Below are 21337 nucleotides of genomic sequence, written 5' to 3' on the forward strand. Positions count from 1 at the left end.
GAGGCCTAGAAGAGAAAGGGAGTCATAAACATCGCCCATTTACTGTGTGAGGAAATAAACCCTACTTCTCTATTCTAGTCCGAGCTTTTAAAAATTACCGTATTGTCAGCTTGGATCCTAGTGAACAAATGGCTTCACATGTTATTATATAGAGTTATAATGAGTGCACTGTACACTCTTCTATCATGAACGTGTGTACAGGAAAAAAAACCATCACTCCTAGAATGAGAATGTTACAGCTGTTCTTGTGGGGTTAGTTTTTTAGAAACATTAATTTATTAATTACATAGTGGGCAGGTTCTAGAAGCTCGTCATTCATATTCTAGTTCATATTTAGGTTAAACCACTCTAGCCTGGCACTCTCTGGTCTGGCAATGTGATTTTAGTTGGTGAGATGTCCATTTATCATGGGTGTGGCCAAGTTTTTCGTGGTCCCATAAAATTTGGTGACAGCCACCAGTTCTGGCTCCCAGTGTTCTGTATTGTTATTTAGTTTTATTTTGCCTCTAAGTGTGTTCTAAGAACCCAGTAAGCAGTGGAAGTGCTGGTAATGCTGTAAGACAACGTTGACCTCTTATGGTCCGGTAAAGTCTCTCATTCGGCATTGGTGAGGTCCTGAGGATGATGAACTAGAGAGGTTCAACCTGTAGCTGTACTTTGTTTGCCACAGAGGCATGCTGGAATAATGTCAGGCCCTGCCAACCCCAAGATCAGGAGTTTTAAGAAATTTCCTCAATACTTCCCTTAATGGAAAGTCAGGTTTAATGGAGGACGACACCTTAGTTCTGGTAGATGAGCTCCAGAGCCATGCATGTTACCGTTAATCCCTCCTGGGAAGTCTAACTCAGAGTAGCTTTGCAGCCTGCATAGACCTGATTAGATTCACACTGGAATTTCTTTGCACAGATGTTCCAGACAAGTAGTAAAGTTTCTTTATTAAAAAAAAAAGCAAGAAGGTTCCTGGAACTTCATGGAAAATCTATTTTAGTTAACTAAATGCTCCCATTAATAATGATTGTCCCTTAGATGTTTTCTTGTGAAATTCTTTTGGTCTGGGGGGCCTTTGTGTCTGAGGCGAATGCTTCCAAATGAGAGGAATTCACTCATCAGAATTTTTCAGTCAGTGAAAAAAAAGACGCCCTTCAGGCCCGAGAAAGGGAATTTGGCCCTTCAGATTACAAATCCTACATTTCCACACATAACAGCTGCAGATGGATATAAGTGGATGGTTGTTGGTTCAAGTGGTCATAGAAATGGCCTGGGAGACTTTGGCTTCTTCGCTCTGTAAGTCATCCTTTCTCTTTGGATTTCCCTTGCAACAACCCATGATACCCCATCAACGGTCAGTCTAAACCCTGAAACATTAGAAAAATCACTGTGGCTGGTACACTGGGCGGGGGGGGGGGCAGGTTTTTTGGAGTGCACAGGGGTGTGGAGCCAATGGATAGCAAGGGAGGACGAGTACGTTAATAAATGCTGTACGTAGGATAATGTAATGGTGTAGTACGGCACAAAAGATTTATGGCTTGATTTAGGGATGGTCACATAATACTGGCTGGTTCTCTCCCTCTCTCTCTCTCTCACACACACACACACAAACACACACGAAATTTTTATAGCATTCTGTGGCTTGACAACTCTCAGATTCCCCTACACCCAGGAACTTGTACCACTTATGCAAATATTTATTCAAAGAAGGTGCAAAAATGGCAAATAAACAGCACTCCACAGGAACCAACCCTGCCACAGCAAGAGCCAGAAGACTGACACCAAGCTGAAGGCAGGGCTGAAACCAACCGAACGCCAGCCACCATGTCTGAAATCCAACATCCACTCAGAAGGGGCGGCCTGGCTCTGCAGTAGCCAAGGGGCTGTATGGCTGGGCTTTCAGGGGGAAAGGTAGAGGGGAATTTATTTCACGGCACACGTCCACGGCTAGATTCCACGCGCTGCTGTTCCAGGCTCTAACCAAGGTGTGTTGCCGTGGTTCTAAACACTGTACAAGAGAGCCCCTGGGGGAAAGTGACCCTTTTGCTGTGCATCTGAATATTACTACACTGGGCTTCTCAAAATCAAGCACTGCATAAGGAGCCACGTGGTTGGAAGATACCCCTCTCCCCCCAGAGCAAAGCCCCTGCACACGTCTCTGCTTCAGGGAAAGGCTGTTTTGTAATGAGATTCATTATCTCAGAAGCCTCAGTATAAACCGTCCCGTTTTCTATTGAAAACCCCAGCTCCTCATTCCGAGCGCATTCCTAAGCGAGCAGCAGGCTGGCTTCCCTTCCTCGATCCCCTGACATGAAAGCTGATCTTGGGCTGAGGGAAGGACTCTAAAACTGAGGCATCAATAAAAACTGGGGCCCAACCAGAAAAACCCAGCCCCTTTACCGCCCTTAAAAACGTGGCCTTTTGTGGTTCCTGGACGTTGGTTCTCTCCCCTCTCTGCCTCTTTAGTTGTGATGCAAAACACAAAGAGGGCTTTCTGCCTAGCAGAAAAAACAACCCTCCCCCAAGTGCTGTGTTTGGTCAGGGACACTCAAGCTCTTTGCATTTAAATTACAACGACGTGTGTACAGTCGCTCATACAATAAAAGTCTGGCAGAATTACATGGATGCAGGCTTGGGGGCAATTTCATTTCTAATGGATCATCCAGGTATTTTAATTCACTGAGAGTATGGACTCAACTCTTAATCCCTCCCGATGCGCCATTCAGCTCATGAAACAGTCCAGAGAAGAGAATTTCTATATGGAGTTTATGCCCTGTTGGGAGAAATATATCCTAATTACTGCAGAATGTCCTCTGAAATACAAGAACCAGGGATGCAAGAAAACTTAACAGTTGGGGTCTGGGTCTGAAAACCAGACTGAACTAGGAACTGGATTGGATTACTGAAGCCAAATATATGGCGCCTTTCAAAGATTGCAGAGCATTAGGGAAGGAGAAACGTTTCTTTAACTTTTGAAAAAGACTTTAAAAATCTCAACAAATGTTTCACAAAATGGTTGGAACATTTTGGAAAAGATCTAGTGAGAACTAGGAAATGCCATATTTCTCTGGCTCCTCTCCTCCTACTGTAAATGTAATGCCATAAGCAAATCACACAAAAATACGGGTAGCAATTTGTTATGAATTTTACGTGTGTGGAACTCAGAACACATGCACGTTTTACGCAACTTGTTCTACGGGATCTTAACCAGAGGTTTCTCTCTCTCCGATTAAATCCTATAGACTTTAAACTAAGAAAAGGGGGGAAGTTGGGAAGAAAGAACAGAAGACCTAACTTGGTCCCTTTGGCTCTATCTGACCCAGAAATGGATACTCAATTTAAAAAGTATACACCAATTCAGAATGAACTAGGCATTCACAGGATATGTTAGAAAGCATTTCTTACACTAACTTCTTTCCCTATCCACTGTAGCTGGCAGATAAAGGTTGATTGTAGGATGCAATAAAGTCCTGTTTTTCTTGAAGAGCAACACAAAATTCCACCAGATGTTTCTGCTTTGAGATCAATTGCAATTTTATGAAGAAGTTTTCGTCTCTCTTCCAAACACCAGCAGGCACCAGAACTCAAGAGACCCGTTGCTGCTGCTGAGGAGTACGCTGGCGCGCCCCGAGGCCACACGTCAGGAACTAGCAACAGAACAGAATCCAAAAGCAACGAATCTTCCCATTTGCCCAGAAACTCCACACAAAGTGAATGCTGTGCTTGTTCCTTGGACAGCCCCCCCAGATGCTAAGGTTCCAGCTTTCTGGATCTGGCTGTGCCTGGCAGCGGAAGAGCCAGAACACCCCAGGGCAGATTGTTTCTGCAGAATTCCCAAACTGCAGGAAGTAGCCGAAGCCTCACTAGAAAACATGTTCTTGGGCCACTGCCAGTCTGGTTGTGGACTCCCCAGATACCCAGTAAAGAGCAGAGCCTCCAAAGAGAGCCCTACAAGTCTGGGGCCTGCATCTGCTGATCTGCATGCGGATAGCCACAGCTCAGTTTTGCAGATACAGATGCAGATACAAATTTTGTATCTAGAACCAGGGGGGAAAGTAACTTACATTTCTTATAGGTACTGTCTTATCACAACCTGCTTCTTCCCCCTTGGAGGGTGCTTTCGGGCGGGAGTAGGGATGGTGATACAACAGTAGTGGTAAGAAATCACAGGGAGGAGTGCGGGGAGGAGTGCAGGGGTTCTGGGCAGAGGACTGGTTTGGGTTGGGGGCTGCAGGACTTAGGGCTGGGGCTGAGGATGCAGGAGTCATGGTTGGAGTGTACAAAGGGCTCAAGGCAGGAGGTTGGGAGCTCATAATTGGGGGATGTAAGGGTGTAGGATTCAGGACGGGCTGGGGAGCTCAGAGCAGGGGGGATGTGAGAGGTGCAGGATTCAGGGCAGGGGGCTGGGCGGTATAGGGATGAGTACAGGGGAGAAAGGGCACCATTTCAGGGGGTGGGGGACTGCAGCCACACTTACCCAGTCGCTGTGTGTTTGTCCCTGTTTGCTGTGACGAGGGAACGAGGGGAAAGTGCTAAGCCTGCTGCATTCCTCCTCTGCCCCTCACCTGGGCAGCTGGGAGGTAGAGGAACGCAGCAGGCTTGGCACTTTCCCCTCGCTCCCTCATCACAGCAAACAGGGAAAAACACACAGTGACTGGGTAAGTGTGGCTGCAGCCCCTCCACTCCCCGAAATGGTGGCGGGGGGCTCAGAGCTGGGGCTGTCCTAGAGGAGAAGGAGGCGCCTCCAGCCAACCCCTCTAAGCTGCCTGGCTTAAGTTTAAAGGTTTTGCGTCTGGGCCAGTGGCTACGAGGCATGATATTTTCAAAACCACCCAACCCCCAAAGTGAACCATTTTGAACCTCAACCCCCACCCCCTTCCCCAAACACCGAGGTTTCTTGTGACCTTATTGTGGGCAAAAGATTGAAGTGAGTCCTGATTTTGTCTGTCACTTTGCCCATGGCTTGGTGGAATGAGCTGTAGTTGCCTAGATGTGTCGAAGGAGGCTACCGAGCATGGGGGGGGGATTTCCTTCATGCTGTCATTGTGGCCGCAGTAACCTCCGGATGCACGCAATTAGCTCCATGTGTGCCCAGCCTGGGTTGAGGCCGACCTCAGTCATTCCGTAATCTGGTCTGAAGAATGTCTAATCCAAACCCACATGCTAGTGAGCTGCCTAGAGATGGGCAGCCAAGTCAGGTGCAGTGAGAAGGCGTCTGTGAGCTGCATGCCCGTTCGTGCCTGGGAGGCTAATGAATCCATCTGGCAGTAGAGAAGGTGTTTTAGAGAAAGGAAAAAGAAGCCTGTTGTACAGAGGCAGAACCAGACTCTGTCAAACAGTATTTCATACGAGGCTCAGGGCTATGAGGGTATCCTCCATTGGCTGCATAGCGCACCTTTCACCCGCTGCAAACGAGCGTGCTTTAGATCTGTAAACTAACAGTGTTCCAAACTCTTCCATGAGGACCTCAAAGCCTCACAGCAGCTTTGTAGGGTTGTTAGGACACTCTAAGAAATCAGCCACTGATTTCTGCACTTCCACACGTCCCCGCCTTGCATGGGCAATGGAAGCAAGAGAGAGGGGCGAAAGGAAAGCACGTTTGTGTCCCATGCAATGCTGCCCTGGGGCTAAAAGGGGCCAAGAGAAAAAGAGGCTCCCCAAAGAAGGGAAGCCTCCACTTACCAATGCAGGTCCTGCCATCCGTGTGCAGGCGAAAGCTTGGCTTGCACTCGCAGTAATAGGAACCCAGAGTGTTCACACATCTCTGCTGGCAGCCCCCGTTATGAACCTGGCACTCGTCGACATCTGCAGATGGGAGGAGGGACAGAAACAGTCAGAGAAGTGGGCATGAGAACAGCTGCCCCTAGCACTGCTCCCGGCTATTGGCTGACTCCAGAGCTGAGGAATGGGCAGAGGAGAGGAGGGGAGAGCACCATATCCTCGGGTTTCGCCACTCGAGCCATTGTGAAAAATCACAAGGACAGACGTGCAAAGAGCACCAAAGTGCATCACGAGCCATTCAAAATAAGTCGTCCTGCAGATCTCACTCTGCAACAGCATCATCCCCAATAGGGGAGGAGTTATTCTGGGCAACTGTCAGACACTGGAACGTGCTATCGGGTACAGAGAGTAGAGATGGACTGAATTAAACAACTGGAATACTCCAAGGGGAAATCCCATCTCTGAGGCTGCGCTCTCTCTCTAACCAGGCTGGGCTATCCCATTTCCTCTTTGTGTATTAAATTATTTATAATAGTGACAAGAGTAGACATCTAGCATGCACAGCCTATAGCCTAAACAAATACCTTCAAAGCAGCAAGTTTTAAATCCCTAGATTCCCGGTATTGAGCATCGTGATCCTCGCAAGACGCACTCGGCCCTGAATCTTTCTGAGCCAGACACACCCGGTTCCACGCCATTTACTCTGTAATAACGACTGGGCTAGCTGAGCTCCTCCCTTCTCTGTACGGACACCAGAGCTCAACTCTGCCAAAGCCTGCAGGCACTTCCGATGCATGTACACAAGGCGTAGATCTGCCAGTGCCAGCCGGACTCCCTGGTGAGCGCAGGAGGTCATGCACATAAGACAAGTGTACAGAAGCTGTCCATACAATTTTGAAAATTTAGGCTGACATAAAAAGTGTGGGTTTGTCCATGTGATGTTGGCCAACATTCCCACTCCCTCCCTGAGTTGTCTGCATGGATGCTACTCACAACCCAAACCATGTGACTAGATAGATAGATAGATAGATAGATAGATAGATAGATAGATAGATAGATAGATAGATAGATAGATAGATAGATAGATAGATGTTATTACAACTTATCCCTTTCATCCCCCCTTTCCCAAAGCACTACATACACTTAACAAACAGCATGTATTGGTTTCACTTTATATGTTGTTGCCAGATCGCTAACCCTGGGTGGAAGGTGAAAGATGTTTAAGCGGCGCCCAGTAATTCCACATGTCATTCTATGCCAGACAGCAAAGCAAGCCGTCCACTGAAACTGTTTGTGTAACAGACTTGTATAAGAAATATTTCCTAATGAAATGACATGTTTAAGGTCAACTTAATACCATGTATGACACTCAGAAATGTGTGTGTGTTACCACTTTCTTGTCTGCCCTTTCTAGTTCTTTCTTCTGCACAGATATTCACGGTACCGTGGCTTTCACACCAAAACAAACGGGCAAACTGAGGCAAAGTTTTCTACAAAAATAAATCCATTCAGCCCGCATTCATTTGTGTGTCCATTTGCCTAATTAAAACTCGCTGGGCTTGAATAAAAGCCATTCTCCCTGCCAGAACAATCTTGATCTTTTTTTTCCCTACAAGTAAAGAGCTTTTTTTCGAGGGTTCAAACGTTAACCAAACCATTCTTTCCTGAGCACACATCCTACCCCACCCTCATATTTAAGGGTGTGCAAAAATAGACAATTTGTGTTTAAAGACAAGAAATTAATTTCTCTTTCCCAGTGACTTAGTTGTCCTTAAACACTGTAGAAACAAGGAGGGTACCCGCTCCGGGAGCTTCATGATAGCCATTGATGCCTTAGCTAGACACACCCTGAAGGCAACTGCAAAATTCAGAGACACAAGACTCCTTACATGAAGAGCAGTTTATGTTTGAGAATCAGTCAATTAGCATATATATAGCTCTCATACACTTTCATACACACACATACTAAGATACATAACCAGACAGAGAAATTACAAGTCTGGATTTCATTTTTCTTCTGTTTTTTATTCCCCTCTTCCCTTCCTACTGAGAGGCTGAAAGTCATATTAGGCCAATGTAACTGGACTAGAATAGCAAGAACACCATTCTCTTCTGCACTGGAGACAGTCGGCTTCCCGGCTGAGAGAATAAACCAGTATACGTTGTTATTCTTCAGTTTCTTTTCCATTGCTCCAACACTCCTTTCATGACCGTATCAAAACACTAAGAAATGAGCCCAGAAATATTTCTATCAAATTGCAGCTGAAATTTGAAAACCACCATGGAAAAGAACGGCCAATATAATTAAATGCACTTCTCTCCAGTCTGTAGCAGGGAACAACACTAATCCTAGGAGACTATGGAAAACGTAAGACCTTTTATTAAATCTCATCTGAAAATTCTAATCTGTAATCATAGGTTATCAAACCAAAACACATTCTTCCTGGAGGTAGACAGACCTTTCTTGAGTAACACTATTGCATGCTACATGCAGAGTATTATGATAGTCAAGAACACAGGTGATGCAAGTACGAACGATATTTTTAATGGGGGAGCAGTTAAGACAAAACATGACCTACAAGGGAAGACTGAAAGAATTGAGGTTTTTTAATCTGGAAAAGAAAATACTGAGAGGGGACACGAGAACAACTTTTATGTACCTAAAAAGGTGTTACAAGGAGGAGGGAGAAAAATTATTCTCCTTAATCTCTGAGGATAGGACAAGAAGCAATGGGCTTAAATTGCAGCAAGAGAGGTTTAGGTTGGACATCAGGAAAAGCTTCCTGCCTGTCAGGGTGGTCAAACACTGGAATAAATTGCCTAGGGAGGTTGTGGAATCTCCATCTCTGGAGATATTTAAGAGCAGGTTGGACAAACACCTGTCAGGGATGGTCTAGATGGTGCATGGTCCTGCTGTGAGGGCAGGGGACTGGACTTGATGACCTCTCGAGGTCCCTTCCAGGTCTAGTGCTCTATGATATTATCAAGTGACAGAGCAGGGGGGAAAAGCCATCTGGAAATGTACAGAAAAGCAACAACTACCATGCAACAGGCACCACTGAACTCCACAAGGAAGATGAGTTCCTTGAGCATGGTGCATGACAAGGCGTGTTTCACAGCACAGAGCACAGCTAAGGGGAACTTTCCCCTGTAAGCAGCTTCATTCCCCTCATGGCAGGAACATGGTCACGCGGAAGAAAGGGCACACCAGGTACCAAAGCTGAGGCTGCATGCGCTGTTCGTCGAACCAGTTGTGTGGGGGGAGAAGGACAAATGACTTTCCTACCACACAGAGTCTAAAAGAAATCAATGGAAAAGCAAAGGCCCGATGGTGACAACTGACCAAAGCCGTGACCATGGCTCAGACACACGAGGTGTAAGGAGAGACACGCTGGCTGGTAGGAACAGAGTCATATGTTGCTCTCATTAGCGTAGGTGGCCATGCAGACAAACAGCAGTGGCTGCTCGCGTGGATCATTGAACCACTATTCCAGCCCCACTGTGGGGGAATTTCACACTCAGAGCTTTGCAGTTCGGTCCAATTTGAGGTAGCAGAGCTAACATGCTTTCCCTGCTGCCTAGAGAGCTCCTACAGCTTGACAGATTACGGGCTCTTCACACCCTGGCCTGTGATTCCGGACCCTCCCTCTCATGAGCCTGTCAAACCCACCTTCCCCTCCCGGAAGCTTTCAAAAGGAAGAAGCGATGAAATGAATCAAACGGTTAAGGCAGGAATGGAATTTCAGTGCACAAGATTCATGGACTTGGGAGGTTTCCAATGTGCCGGATTTACAGTACACCAGGGGCGCGCCGGCCAACGCACTGCCATGGAGATTCCCCGATGGCTTTATTCAGCGACAGCTACTGTCTCTTTTCTCCTGCTGCCCGGCAGAGGGAGCGAGTCCTTTTAACACAGAGAGCGGGGCAGACAGCTCCCCCTCCTGAACAAACACGTGACTAATAACACCGAGAAACAATTCCGCGTTGTTAATCATTCGAGGGTGTTTCCCACAATGGTTTGTGGCTTTGCACACAAGCCGTTCACGGGAGCTTGTTCCGGTGCACATCCATCGCCGGATCCCGCTCCCTGCTGGTGTGAGTGCCCAGTCCTGTGTTCATTCCTCCCCTGCCCTCTGCAGATGGATGCCACAGCTGGGACTGGGCGAGGGAGCCAATGGGTCCTCGTCCTTTCTTTGGAAGCGGGGATTCAAGTCAACATGGCTTGTGGAAAGGACCTGGCCAGTTGGTTCGTGTGCCCCAGAGCCTACATTTCCCGTGGGTGTTGCAGTTCTCTCAGACACCGATGGGTCTGAGCTCTGCCCATTTGTGTTCGGCTCCCTGGGGTGGAGGTCTCAGTGTGGAAAGGAAGGTGCTTTCTCTGCTTTTAGTTTTGGACTGACGGCGCAAAGGCCAACCCAACAGCTCTGCAGGGAGAAAAAAGCCAAGCCCCTAAACACTGTCACGGCTGGAGAGCCAAAGACCCGACATTCAGGCGATTCACATTGTGATGTGAATAATTCACATGCCCGATTCTGCTCCAAAGGGAGTCAATGGGAGCTCGAGCATTCAATGGGAGCAGAGTTAGGCCAACACGGAGCACTTGTGAAAAACTCATTTCTTTTAAGCGAACACGTGCTCGATTCACAGCCCCCGCGTGTGTCGTCGTCTGGCAGAAAACAAGGACAACGCCGGAGGGAGATGCACTCAGCCAACGGCCTTCATTCTTGAACCTTTCTGGTGTGAAAGCATCGTTACAGCCCTTTCCATCTGGGCTGCCTGATGAATCTGCCCACAAGGACACAATACGGCATGGAGAAACAACCAAGCTGTTTCAGCGGTTGGCAATGAAGATGCGGGTGCACATTTCAGTGGGGTTTTCAAATACAGAACGTTTGTCATGCAATGGTGAAGAGGAGTGAGGGAGAAAGGGGAAGGGCCAGACTAGAGAAAAAGGAAACAAGAAAGGAACAAGGAAAGCAGTGACTATTAACAACAGACGGCAGGAAATCTAGCATGGAGTCAAATGGGACCCATTTAGACTCTATGGACCGCCAGGAAAGCCAAGTACAGCTGGACCTGTCATAAGACAAAGCCCTGCTCAATGTATTTGCAATCACAGAATCTCAGAAGCAACCGAGAGACCTACTGAGTCATCTGCATAGTTCCCTGCGGGACACGTGCTAGTAGATTGTTTAGTCAAAATTGAAAGGCGTCACCTGGGGATGTTTCCACCATTTCCCCTGGAGCCTCCTGGCTGACTCCAGAGAGCTCACCATGAGGAAAAGTTCCTGATTGTCCACCGCGATGTATTCTTCATTTCACCCCGTTGCCTCCCCCAAATAGCTCCTCTTCCCCTTCATGATCACACACTGGAAAACTCTGTAAGCGTCTGCTGCCTGGCCTATCCCTTCCCAGCTGGGCTAGGGAACAGTGCTTCAACACACGCCTCTCTCCGTTCCAGGGAGGGGGGTCAGGGCTGTGGCAGGAGGGGCTGTCCTCAAGCAGCTCCCATTCAGCGGTGCAGCGAGGGGCCTAAGGCGCTTCCTGCCTGTCCTGGCACTGCAGCCCAGGCTGTGCCCAGAAGCAGACAGCAGCAGGTTCCCAGCCCATGGAACCTAGTGCTTGGGACAGGGGCAGTGCGAGGAGCCCTGTGCGTTCCCCCCTACTCCCCACCACCATCTAGGAGCTGGGCCTGCTGCCGGCCGCTTCTGGGGCTCAGCACAGTCTGTAGTGCCAGGACGGGCAGGGAGCTGCCTTAGCCCCCCCCACTGCTCCCCTGCCCCCCACTTGCAACAACGAGACCCAGCGCCCGGCATCCCACCCCCCAGTGCTGGGCTGCAACCCGCCGTTTGACAGCCACTGCTTCAGTTCACGCAGTGCTGCGCTGTGTAGCGGGTTCACTGAGCTCCCTCCCTGAGCTAGGTGGAAATCTCCAATGACCGGTTACTCCTTTATCGGTGGGGACAGCCGTGCGTACGTGGCGCTTTCCAAGACGTATCTTCAAACATGCCTGGTAATTCAAAGAGTTTCGAATCCAGCGCAGGCAGGTCAAAAGACAAGGCAGAGGCTGAAGCCATGGACGATGTGAGAAGATGAGGGTGATTAACCACATTGCCCTGACTGAGCACGAGTTCCTGTTTGACTTTAGCCAAACTATTTCCTCTCACAGGAGTTCCCTCTCATAGGGTATGTCTACACTGCCACCCAAGTTCGAACTAGGGTGGCTAACGTAGGCATTCGAAGTTGCAAATGAAGCCCGGGATTTAAATATCCTGGGCTTCATTCGCATCTTCCCGGGCGCCGCCATTTTTATATCCCCGTTAGTGCGGACTCTGTGCCCGCGGCTACACGCAGCACGGAGTAGGTAGTTTGAATTAGGCTCTCTAATTCAAACTACCGGTACATCTTGTTCCACGAGGATTAACAGTAGTTCAAATTAGAGAGCCTAATTTGAACTACCTACTTTATGCCGTGTGTAGCCATGGGCACGGTGCCCGGGAAGGCGCCCGGGAAGGTGCAAATGAAGCCCAGGATATTTAAATCATTTGCAAGTTTGAATGCCTACATTAGCCACCCTAGTTCGAACTAGGGTGGCAGTGTAGACATATCCAGAGGGTCTTAGACTACGTCTAGACTGCATTGCTTTTCCGGGATACCTCTGATATCCAGAAAAGGCAATACTACACCCAAGGAACACATCCGCTTTAGAACGGACGTGCTCTTTCGCCATCCCTATAAACCTCATTCTACGAGGAAGAGGGGATGGCTCGAAAGAGCACTTTTTTCTGAAATTTGGTTCCGTGTAGACGCACCAAATTTCGAAAAAGTCTCTTTCGAAACTAAGTCGAAAGAAGATACAGACTGCAAATTGTGTATCTTTTTCTGACTTACAAGTACCGTCTAGACATAGCCGGTACTAGACAGAGGGCGGCAGCAGCTTGCAAATCACTAAACCACTTGCACAGAGGCAGTTTATCTTCTGTGAAAAGCTGAGGAGGAGAAGGGAGAAGAGAAGAGGAATCCCAGCTGTAAGCACAGGTAGTAGATACGCTTTGGGGCTTTGCTGTATTTGACTAAACAGCCAGAACCAGGTTTTCATCTCTGTGGCAATTTGCCAGGATGAGAGAGGAGGGATGCAAGTGGAAAAGTTAATTGAACGCTCTAAAGGCACATGCATGAGGGACTGTGCTACTTTATCTGTTCAGTACCAGTTTGGTAACGTCGATTGCAGCAATTACAGGAAATACTGAGGCTGACAGGAGGTGGGATCAGCAAAGCCGCCGGCAGCAGAATCAGACAGACTGCTAATGGTTCGGAGCACTGCAAAGATGCCCACGGACCTGGCGGCCTACTGTGCAGATTCCCCTGGGAAATCAGTGGCACAGAGGGACTACAAAAAAAAGGAATTAGTCTGAGTCACGTCTGTTCTCATCCCATACCCCTCCCGCCCTCTGGGCATTCTGGGTGATTGTGAGGGCTCTAGTAAGCCATCCATCTGCTGTCCAAAGTCCAGGAAAAACACACCAGCAACAGGTTCCAACTTGAGAGCATCACCAAGGAGGCAGGAGGGTTTTCACCACCTCCTTTTCATCTCCTGTGCTCCGATCGCTGGGAGGGACTCCACCTTCTCCCTGTGTCAGAACACCTGACCATACTTTGCAGCTCCTGCTCACCCTGGGTGCTCTGGGCACCACAAAGCCACATGGGCAAGGAGGAGGAAGGGGAAGTTGCTGTTGGCTTGTGCCAGGAGTTTAATGCCAAGTTGCAGTCATAAGAGTGACAGGCAGAGTCAAACCCAGGACCTCTGGAGCTTAGCATCCGAGCCTCTATCACATGAGCTAAAAGCTAGCTGGCTACTAGCTAAGGCTGCAGAATAGACTCATTATTCTCTCTAAGTGGTCTCAGCGCCATTAGATGGGACAAGAGAGTACACCCAGAAGGTGTGTGGCTTCCACAAGAGGAAGCACTTCTTCACTCCGTGCAGTCAACCTGTGGAACTCCTTGCCAGAGGATGTTGTGAAGGCCACAACTTTAACAGGACTCAAAAAAGAGTTAGAGAAATTCATGGAGGCTAGGTCCATGCATGGCTAGTAGCCAGGGTGTGTAGGGATGGTGTCCCTAGCCTCTGTTTGTCAGAGGATGGGAATGGGAGATAGGAGTGGGATCACTGGATGATTCCCTGCTCTGTAGATTTCCTCTGGGGCACCTGGCATTGGCCACTGCCGAAAGACAGGACACCGGGCTAGATGGACCTTTGGTCTGACCCAGTCTGGCCATTCCTGTGTTCTCAGAGCAGTCTGAGGGCCCGAACAGGTCATTTCAGAGAGGTTAAGGTACCCCAGTTAATATTTCAGGGCAGATCATCCGTCCTGCTTCCCTGAGATGGGACAAACGGAGGGGCAGTCACCTGCAAGGCCTCTGCCCAGGATTCTCCCAGGGGATGTGGAGCTCGCCCCAGCCCTAGGCCACATGGCACAGAGGAGAAGCAGCTGACCTAGGACTGGGTCGGGATCAGAGCATCAGGGAGCCATAACCAGCTGTTAGTTATGGCTTCTCCCTTCCATTTCTCCTGGGCTGCCCTAGGTGACTCTTCCTTCATTAGGCCCTGCCCCACGCTGAGGCAGGGCTAGCTGGAAGGTGCCCAAAGTCCATCGGGGAAGCAAGAAATGGAGCAGCTGAAGTTACTCTCCTCCCTGCCCCACGGTGCAAGACGCAGCCACTGGAGGGGCTGCTAACCAGCCTGATGGGGAAGAGACAGAGGCCACGCTGAGCGCCCCAGCGGTGGAGCCAATCGTGGGACGGCAGGGGAAACAGTGGCAGGCAGCAGTGGGACTGATGCAGGCACGTCAGCTGAACCGCTGCAGGGTGCTGCTCGGGAGCAACGCTTCCAATTCATCACCAAATGCACGTTTTCTTCTTAATGCCGTGGCCCCTGGGGGCCACTGGTTGGACACCCTGCTTCAGCACCTCCCGCTCGCCCAGAGGATCTCCATCCTGATTGCGTGGGTGGTCTCCTTTGCCAGGCCTGGCCGCTAGCGGTGTTCTTAAAACAGCACAGCATTCTTTCCCCGCCGGCGGCACCTTTCCCCTGGGGTTCTCAAAGCCACTTACGTAATAGAACCAAGCCTCAGCCAGGTACCAGTTTCCTGGGGGACACAGGGACGCAGGGGCTGGAAAGAGGCATTCAGAAGCATGCTGGCAAAAGGGAGACATCAGTGGTATTGCCAGCGTGTTATAAGAACCACTGCTCTCATGTTGTTGCAGGGAACTGATCCCATCCTGCACGGGCATACTCTTCACTCACACGAGTAGATCTGTGGCAGGCGACGGGAGAAATTGGAGAGGGTCCAAAGAAGAGCAACAAGAAGATGAAAGGTCTAGAGAACATGAGCTATGAGGGAAGACTGAAGGAATTGGGTTTGTTTAGTTTAGAAAAGAGAAGATTGAGGGGGGACATGAGAGCAGTTTTCAGGTATCTAAAAGGGTGTCATAAGGAGGAGGGAGAAAACTTGTTCATCTTGGCCTCTGAGGATAGAACAAGAAGCAAGGGGCTTAAACTGCAGCAAGGGAGGTTTAGGTTGGACATTAGGAAAAAGTTCCTAACTGTCAGGGTGGTTAAACACTGGAATAAATTGCCCAGGGAGGTTGTGGAATCTCCATCTGTGGGGATATTTAAGAGTAGGTTGGATAAATGTCTATCAGGGATGGTCTAGACAGTATTTGGTCCTGCCATGAGGGCAGGGGACTGCACTCGATGATTTCTCGAGGTCCCTTCTAGTCCTAGTATTCTATGATTCTCTGATTACACACAGTAGTAAGCGCTGTAGAATGCGGCCCTATGTGCCTTCCAGAATCGTGAGGCAAAAGACCCCCGACCTGTCCACCAGACTGATCATTATCCTCTCATTGTTTCCTGATGTTCCTCTTGCCTGGACCCTTGTCTTACATTCTGACTGTAAGCGCTTTGGGGTAGAGACCATCTTTTTGTTCTGTGTGTGCACCACAGGGTCTTTGTCCATGACTGGGGCTTGCGGGCACGAATAAATAATAATAGCAACAGCCTACAGGAGAGACTCCCAGAAACCAGTGTCCCACCCAACACAGCCCCAGGCAAGCTTGCTTTTGGAACAGGATCTTATTTTTCCTATTCTTAATCCTCCTCCTATTTGGCTCCAGGCCCGGGGAGAAATGCCAACGAAACTGGCAGATCCACGGAGGTGAGCAAGCAAGCAAGCAGTCTCCAGCCCTTGGGGAAAAGGAGGAGAGATATTTTCGCTTTTCAGTGTCAGCACTAAAGCCACCACAGATCTGGGTTCACTTTGGAGCCCAAACTGTCCATGAGACTAAGAGGTCAAAACGGCTCTTCGGTCTCTCTCCACATCCTGAGAAAAGTATGCTATTGTGATTCCACAATCTGATTAAATAATAAGGGAGTTATTTAACTAACAGAGGCTCCCAAATACATAGTCAAGTCACCTGCTTTATCCCTAAAGCACCTTAATTTTACCTCAAGGAAACACAGTCAGGAGAGTCAACTCAGATCTTCTCTTGCTCACATTTCAGCCAGGACCAGATTACGACACCCTGAGATGGTAAGGTATGTCACATTTATGAGGCTCCATAGCATTACCAAAAAATGTGTATTATTCTAACAGAAAGGACAATGAAAACAGAAATAATACAGTTTTAGATGGGCATCTATACCAGTACATAGGCGAGAATGCAACTAAAAACTAGTCCTTTTTAGAGTCCCCTCATACTCTGAGGCCCTAAAATGTAGCTTACTTAGCTTGTGCATAAAGCCGGGACTGATTTCAGTCTCATCAAGGGACTAATGATTATCTTGCATTACTCAGAAGGGAACATGGGTGCTCCTCATAACAGGCGGGCATCAGGATCTTCCCGGGCCTAACCCAGCTGCAATGACTCCCCTGCAGCAACACGGGGCGCTTCTCTCAGAGCCTCTCACCCAGCAAATTCAGTCACCATGCAGCTCCCGGAGATCAGGAGGCCCTTAGACTAGGTGGGTGCCCAGGACACAGCTGAGACATCTCTGAGCGCACACTCCCCCTGCAGCGTCAGGCAGAGGGTACGTCCCACTGCGCCGCTCCAGGAAGGAGCCGGTCAGCTGCAGCACTGGGCTGCAGAAAGAGGCTCAGGGTGCTCCCAGCCCGGCTCCGGGCTCTGCTCCGGGCTACCACATTAAGCAGCAGGCAGCCAGGCAGGTGAAAGGGGCTGGCTGGGGGCATGCTACTGCCCCACCCTTGAGCCTTCTACTCCCCCCCCCTTCCAGGTATCCTTTAGGGAGGGAATGAGGTGGAAGCTCTGCCAGTCCCCAACTGTACATCCCGTCACTCATACATCCCGATACGCCACGCAGTACCTGGATTGTTGTCACTGTCAGGGAGTGAGGGCAAAGCGCCCAGTTTGCTGCAATCCTCTCCCTCTGGTTGGGGAGTGCAGGGACAGATGAGCTGTGCACTTTACTCTCGCTCCCTGACTGGGACTGCAAGGGGAACAGCAAGCAGCTTCAGCCTCCCTACCCTGCCCCCACATACCCCTACACACATACACACACACACCCCGACCCCCTGCCCTGAGCCCCCCGCACCTCAACACTCCCCTGCCCTGAGCCCCCCGCAATCCACCCCACACTTACATTTCTTACAGGTACTGTTGTATTACCAGCCCTCTGCCCTGAAGGACTTCCCCAATGGGTGTGGGGGTTGTGATATGACAGTATCTGTAAGAAATTTAAATTAATTTCCCACCCGGGCTCAGTTCAAACCTTCTGAGATTGTATTTCCATGTGAAGTCTTCAACTCAAAAACAAACTGAGCTGAAACTCTCTGATTTCACGGGACTTCCATACATTAGTCCACACACCTTCAAAACTAGGCCCAAACACACTGTGGGTATGTCTACACTACAGCGCTAATTCGAACTAACTTAGTTCGAATTAGTTAATTCGAACTAAGCTAATTTGAACTAACGCATCCAGACTAAAAAACTAGTTCGAATTAGCGTTTTGCTAATTCAAACTAGCATGTCCACCTTAAGTGGACCCTGAACCAGGGTCAAGGCTGGCCGGAAGCAGTGCCAGCAGGGCATCAGATGAGGACTTAGAGCGTGCAGTTGCTGCCTCAGGCTAGCCGAGGGCTGTGCTTAAAGGGACCCGACCCCCACCCCGGACAGACAGTTCTCGGGGTGCCCCGCTTGCAAAGCAGTCCTGGCTTGGAGTGCCCTGAGTGCCCACACTGGGCACATCACAGCACTCGGCCATCAGACCGGCTGCACTTGCCGCAGGCTGCCATCTGGGGAGAGGGGGCAATTGGGGGGCTGCAGGAGAGCTTCCACCCCCCAGAAGCCCGCAGAGCCAGCCCAGTCCTCCCCATCAGGGGCTCGTACCCCATTCCTCCCTCACCTCCTTCCACTTACCCTTCCCTAGCCCCCCTTCCTGATGTACAAAATAAAGAAAATGTGTGTTCAAAAATAGAATCTCTCTTTATTGAACAAAGCTCGGGGAGACTGGGAAAAGGAGGTGGGAGAGGGGAAGAGAGAGGGTGGGAGAGGGGAGGGCAACTAAAATGATCAGAGGTTTAGAACAGGTCCCATATGAAGAGAGGCTAAAGAGACTGGGACTTTTCAGTTTAGAAAAGAGGAGACTGGGTGGGGATAGGATAGAGGTCTATAAAAGCACGAGTGGGGTGGAGAGGGTGCATCAAGAAAAGTTCTTCATTAGTTCCCATAAAGAAGGACTAGAGGACACCAAAGGAAAGGAATGGGTAGCAGGCTTCAAACTAGTAACAGAAAGTTGTTCTTCACAAAGCAAAGAGTCAACCTGTGGAATTCCTTGCTGCAGGAGGCTGTGAAGGCTACAACTAGAACAGAGTTTAAAGAGAAGTGAGATCAAGTGATGGAGGTTGGGTCCATGGAGTGGTATTAGCCAGGGGGTAGGAGTGGTGTCCCTGCCCAAAGTTTGTGGAAGGCTGGAGAGGGATGGCACGAGACAAATGGCTTGGTCACTGTCTTCGGTCCATCCCTTCCAGGGTCCCTAGGGTTGGCCGCTGTCGGCAGACAGGCTACTGGGCTAGATGGACCTTTGGTCTGACCCAGTACGGCCATTGTAAGCTCAGGGCTCAGGGTCGAGGGTCTCAGTGGACCACCTTGATTTTCATGCACACCTGCTCCTGGGTGGCCAGTCTGGCAGCTCTCCTGCCCTAGACGGCCACTTTCCTGTGCCTAGTGCGGAGGTCGTGGACGAGGTCCATGATGTCCGCACTAGACCAGGCAGGTGCCCGCCTCTTGCGGTCCCGGGCAAGCTCCCGGGAGCCACCAGCCTGGTCCCGGGAACAGGGGGAGGGCTGGGGGGCATCGGGTGGCTGGCTCGAGCCGTGCCAGATGCAGGGTCTGCTGGCTGGGTGCTGGCAGGCTTGCACCTGGCACGGGCATTGTAGCCAGCCCGTGCCCCTTTAAGGCGTCCGGGGCTGGGAGGGAGGCAATAGAGTTTCCCTGGTGTTGGCCAGAGTGGCCACCAGGGAAAGCTGGGGAGGGCTAGCCTCCCACTAGTTCGAATTAAGTGGCTACACACCCCTTAATTCGAACTAGTAAGTTCAAACTAGGCTTAGTCCTCGTAGAATGAGGTTTACCTAGTTCGAACTAAGCACTCCACTAGTTCGAATTAAGTTCAAACTAGCGGAGCGCTAGTGTAGCGCCTATCAAAGTTAATTCGAACTAACGTCCGTTAGTTCGAATTAACTTTGTATTGTAGACATACCCTGTGCTCTTGTAGGAAGAAAGCACCAGATGGCTTTCACCCTGGGCTTCTCAGCCTTTTTCTTTCTGAGGCCCCTCCAGCGTGTTGTAAAACCTCTCTGGCCCACCTGTGTCACTAAAACTGATGTTCTGCATTTAAAAGCCAGGGCCAGTGTTAGGGGGTAGCAAACATAGCATCTGCTTGGGCCCACGCACATCCGGGGCCCCCATGAAACTAAGTTGCTACAGCCTTGGCTTCAGCCCCGGGTAGCAGGCCTCAGAGCCCCAGACTTCACCCCACATGACTCTGATGCTGGCTCTCCTTGACGGACCCCTAAAACCTGCTCGGGGGTGCTAAACCCCTTGTTGAGAGCTATTGGCATGACCAATGCATCCAGGAGGATTATAATTCCGAAATCAAGTTCGTTTTCCACACCCATGGTCATCTCTTGGGCCAAAAAAGCCTCACCCCCGCCAACAAAATCTGCACTATCCCTGAGTGATTTAGTATCCACACATCTCACAGCATGAAACTCGCAACATCCTGAGACCTATCTCTTGGAACCTCCATGGTGCAACTGGCCAATAAGTCACTGAAAGGAATATTTGGCTTACCTGAGATATTTGGCCCTACAAGCGAGTACGTCTGGCTCTCAGGCCCACTCTTGGCCTGGAAGACAGCAGGAAGAGAACTGCACAAGAGGGATTTAAGGCTACGTCGATGGCACCGTTTTCAGTGTTATGTGAACAAAGTTTTTTCTGCAGCTGGGGACTTTTTCACCTGGGAAACAGTAGCCAATGGGACAGAGCATGACAGCAGCCTGGTATTGTGACTGCCAGCTCTGAACTACCTTCATGATGCAGCCCCCGGCTTGCCTGGATCCGGCCTCTGCGGCTCGGGGCTCCCTCCAGCAGCAGCTCAGTTATGGAGGACTCTCAGAGACAGCGGGCCCGGTTCACATCTGACACTGATGTAAATCAGGGAGGCTCCACACCCAGCCCTGGTCTACACTAGGACTTCATTTCAAAATAACCTCGCTTGGGTCAAATTAAGAAGCAGAGCGTCTGCATTACCAAACCTGTTATTTCAAAATAACAGGCCGTTTATTACAACGTCTGTACTCTTGAGGAGTGTCTAGACTACAGGGTTTTGTTGACAAAAGTGGATTTTTGTCGACAAAACTATACTTGCGTCTACACTGCTGCTGAGTTCTGTCGACAGAACGTTGACAGGACTCAGCAGTTTTGTCAATGGCTGTAATCCTCATTCTACGAGGAATAACGCCTTTTGTTGATAGAGTTCTGTCGACAGAAGGCATTATTGCATCTGCACTGTCCTTTGCGTCTACACTGTCATGTCGACAAAGCGTCTTGCTTTGTCGACAGAACTGGAGATAGTCTAGACTCTCTTTGTCAACAGAAGCTTTGTCGGCAGTATCTGTCAACAAAACTTCTGTGGACAAAAGCCTGTAGTCTAGACGTACCCTTACTTTCCTCAGGGAATAATGCTAATTTTAAAATAGTTATTTCGAAAGAGAGGCAGTGTGGATGTTCCAGGGCTGCTAGTTCGAAATAACGACTCCCCAGAGTGATTCGAACCAGTTACTCCCCAGTGTTTCCTGGGGCTCTGAGTCCGAGGTAGTGCATCCACAAGAACAGAGCCAGCCATGGACTCATTTCAAGGCCATAGTGGGGACACACTAGTTCAATTTTGCAAAATGAGGCGTGATTAAGTCCAATTTAGTTATTTTTTAAATAGTGTCCTAGTGTAGACATGCCCCCAGAGGGCTACATGGGTGTGAAACTGGTTTAAGTGGCATAGAAAGCAGGTGAGCAATATCATAAAAAAAAAAGAAGCAGGTGAGCTAATTTT

At 49.6% G+C, this 21337-nt stretch overlaps 1 protein-coding gene across 4 annotated transcripts in view; it reads right to left on the reverse strand.

Moving 5' to 3' along the window:
- The window catches only part of MEGF6 (multiple EGF like domains 6), a 278469-nt gene that overhangs the window by 72241 nt on the left and 184891 nt on the right, over positions 1 to 21337 (reverse strand). For all 4 annotated transcript variants that reach the window (XM_075906530.1, XM_075906529.1, XM_075906532.1 and 1 more), the window contains one exon: positions 5671 to 5793. In XM_075906530.1, coding sequence (XP_075762645.1) covers positions 5671 to 5793 — 123 coding nt within the window. The remainder of the gene's footprint in view (positions 1 to 5670; positions 5794 to 21337) is intronic.

The sequence above is a fragment of the Pelodiscus sinensis genome, chromosome 23, assembly GCF_049634645.1.
Source record: "Pelodiscus sinensis isolate JC-2024 chromosome 23, ASM4963464v1, whole genome shotgun sequence".
In the NCBI taxonomy this organism is placed as follows: Eukaryota; Metazoa; Chordata; order Testudines; family Trionychidae; genus Pelodiscus; species Pelodiscus sinensis.